Source organism: Diaphorina citri, unplaced genomic scaffold, assembly GCF_000475195.1.
Source record: "Diaphorina citri unplaced genomic scaffold, Diaci psyllid genome assembly version 1.1 scaffold210, whole genome shotgun sequence".
Taxonomy (NCBI): domain Eukaryota; kingdom Metazoa; phylum Arthropoda; class Insecta; order Hemiptera; family Psyllidae; genus Diaphorina; species Diaphorina citri.
Window position 1 is genome coordinate 201,283 of NW_007377647.1, and position 2,343 is coordinate 203,625.

At 44.9% G+C, this 2,343-nt stretch overlaps 1 protein-coding gene across 1 annotated transcript in view; it reads left to right on the forward strand.

Annotated features, from left to right (window-relative positions):
• The window catches only part of LOC103506037, a 66,155-nt gene that overhangs the window by 22,875 nt on the left and 40,937 nt on the right, over positions 1–2,343 (forward strand). The window contains exons 9-11 of the mRNA XM_026821199.1: positions 394–575; positions 642–1,040; positions 1,332–1,454. Coding sequence (XP_026677000.1) covers positions 394–575; positions 642–1,040; positions 1,332–1,454 — 704 coding nt within the window. The remainder of the gene's footprint in view (positions 1–393; positions 576–641; positions 1,041–1,331; positions 1,455–2,343) is intronic.

Genomic DNA, 2,343 nt, shown 5'->3' on the forward strand with positions numbered 1-2,343 from the left:
GGATTCTCACAAATGAGCTTTTAATAATAATAATAATAATAATAGACTCTTGAGTGGAAGGCAACCACTAGGCGAGGTTAACGCCTTAGGCGTTCTCTACCACCTAGCTCCATTATTATGTGGTCAAATTCTTAAATAAATGATAAAATTCCATACCTCGGCTGGGATCGAACCCCCACGCCCTCCTGATTACCAGGCGAGCGTCTTGACCACTACACCACCGAGGCAGGTATTCCACCCAACCAATTTTATTGAAGAAAATAAAATTCATAGATTATTTCTCTCTTCTACCCAGGTGTTGGCATGACGTGGCTCAAGTTGTTCCACTCAGGACACCCAACCAATTTTATTGAAGAAAATAAAAATCATAGATTATTTCTCTCTTCTACCCAGGTGTTGGCATGACGTGGCTCAAGTTGTTCCACTCAGGAGGTAACGCCAATACATACCCGATGGGCGTTCTATTTCTCAACATGCTGGTGTCCATCTTTGTCATGGGTATACTCACCTGGTATGTGGACAACGTGCGACCTGGACCTTACGGACTCAAGAAGCCCTATCTCTTCTTTCTCAAGGTAGAGTATCAGCCCTATCTCTTTTTTCTCAAGGTAGGGTATAAGCCCTAACTCTTCTTTCTCAAGGTAGAGTATCAGCCCTATCTCTTGTTTCTCAAGGTAGAGTATAAGCCCTATCTCTTGTTTCTCAAGGTAGAGTATAAGCCCTATCTCTTCTTTCTCACGGTAGAGTATAAGCCCTATCTCTTCTTTCTCAAGGTAGAGTATAAGCCCTACTATCTCTTGTTTCTCAACGTAGAGTATAAGCCCTATCTCTTGTTTCTCAAGGTAGAGTATCAGCCCTATCTCTTCTTTCTCAAGGTAGATTATAAGCCCTATTTCTTGTTTCTTAAGGTAGATTATAAGCCCTATCTCTTGTTTCTCAAAGTAGATTATAAGCCCTATTTCTTGTTTCTCAAGGTAGAGTATAAGCCCTATCTCTTCTTTCTCAAGGTAGAGTGTAAGCCCTATCTCTTCTTTCTCAAGGTAGAGGACTAACGATATTTTTCAGGTCGCGTTTTCGATTAACGATTCCCGCCCGGGGCGGATTGTATCCTAAACACATAAGGTTCGTTCTCGGCTTCTCGGAACGGCTGTCTTTCTCCTATTCTGTCTTCCTTCTCTCTTCGCTCTCGGTACGATAAGACCTTAACAGTTACAGTTCCCTCTATCTAAACTTTTCTTTGTTTCTTTCTTGTTTCTACCAAGCTTGAGAGTTTCTACCAAACTTTCAAGCACTATTTTTAAATATAAAATTTTCTAACCCTGTTCTCACAGAAATCCTACTGGATGACCACCAAGTCCAAATCTCACCAGACAGCCACCGACCATTCCAACTACACGGCCACCCTTCCACCCCCTCCTCCCAACCCAAACGTCGGCATTCGTGTGTGTGATGTGGTTTCTCCTTCAGGAAGACTACATTAGTTCATTAAATCCAGCTATTGTTTTATGTCGAACACGTCGACTTTACCTTTTTAAACAGTCAGTGCTAATCAGCATAAAGAGGGAACGGATGACTCCCTATCCTTTCATTGTCATAAATGAATGTAGCGGCTTCTTTTAGTTTACGACTTAGTGTGAGTCTATCCCTTTTCTCCGTCAATGGACAACCAGCTGTTTCGGCTCTACGCAAGCAGCTTTGACCAGGGTACCAGCACCGAACTTATAACACATCACAGGACTTGGCAATGGCCCAGGGGTACGGGCTCGCCGCCTTGTATGGACCTTCATTGCTTCCGGACTTCGAATCAATTGTTCTCGTGTCTAAAATAAACCATGAAAACATCATCATCTTGGTTTGTTTTTTATAGACCACACTTGTAGTGTGTTGAGAAAGGTAATGTTTACGTCTTGACAGCTAGAGTATTGTCACGTAGTCGTGCAAGCTAAGCCAAGGCTTTTTAAGTTATGATTATAGCTGCATCAAGGAAGGCCAGCGAAGTTACCACGCCAACTCCCTTTGGATGAGGTATTGCAGGGACCCGGTGCTTGTGAGTGGATAGCCATCCAGTCTCGGTCCGCCCGGCATGGACACGCCGGGGCAGATCGGACTATCACTCCACCCTATGGAACCTCGTGCAAGCGCGGCGGCTTTTTCTTCCAGCTATACTAATGAGACCGCACTTTTGCGCCATTCTTATGCTGGTCCCACCACCAAGAAAGGGCCGAGGGGAGACACAGGCTCGTTCCGAAACACGTGAAAAAGGGCAGCCATTTCGACGGCTGGAGCTTTACAGCGACACGGCTGCCGCGTGCTTGTACGGGCTTTAAGAAGCGGGTCCGCGGG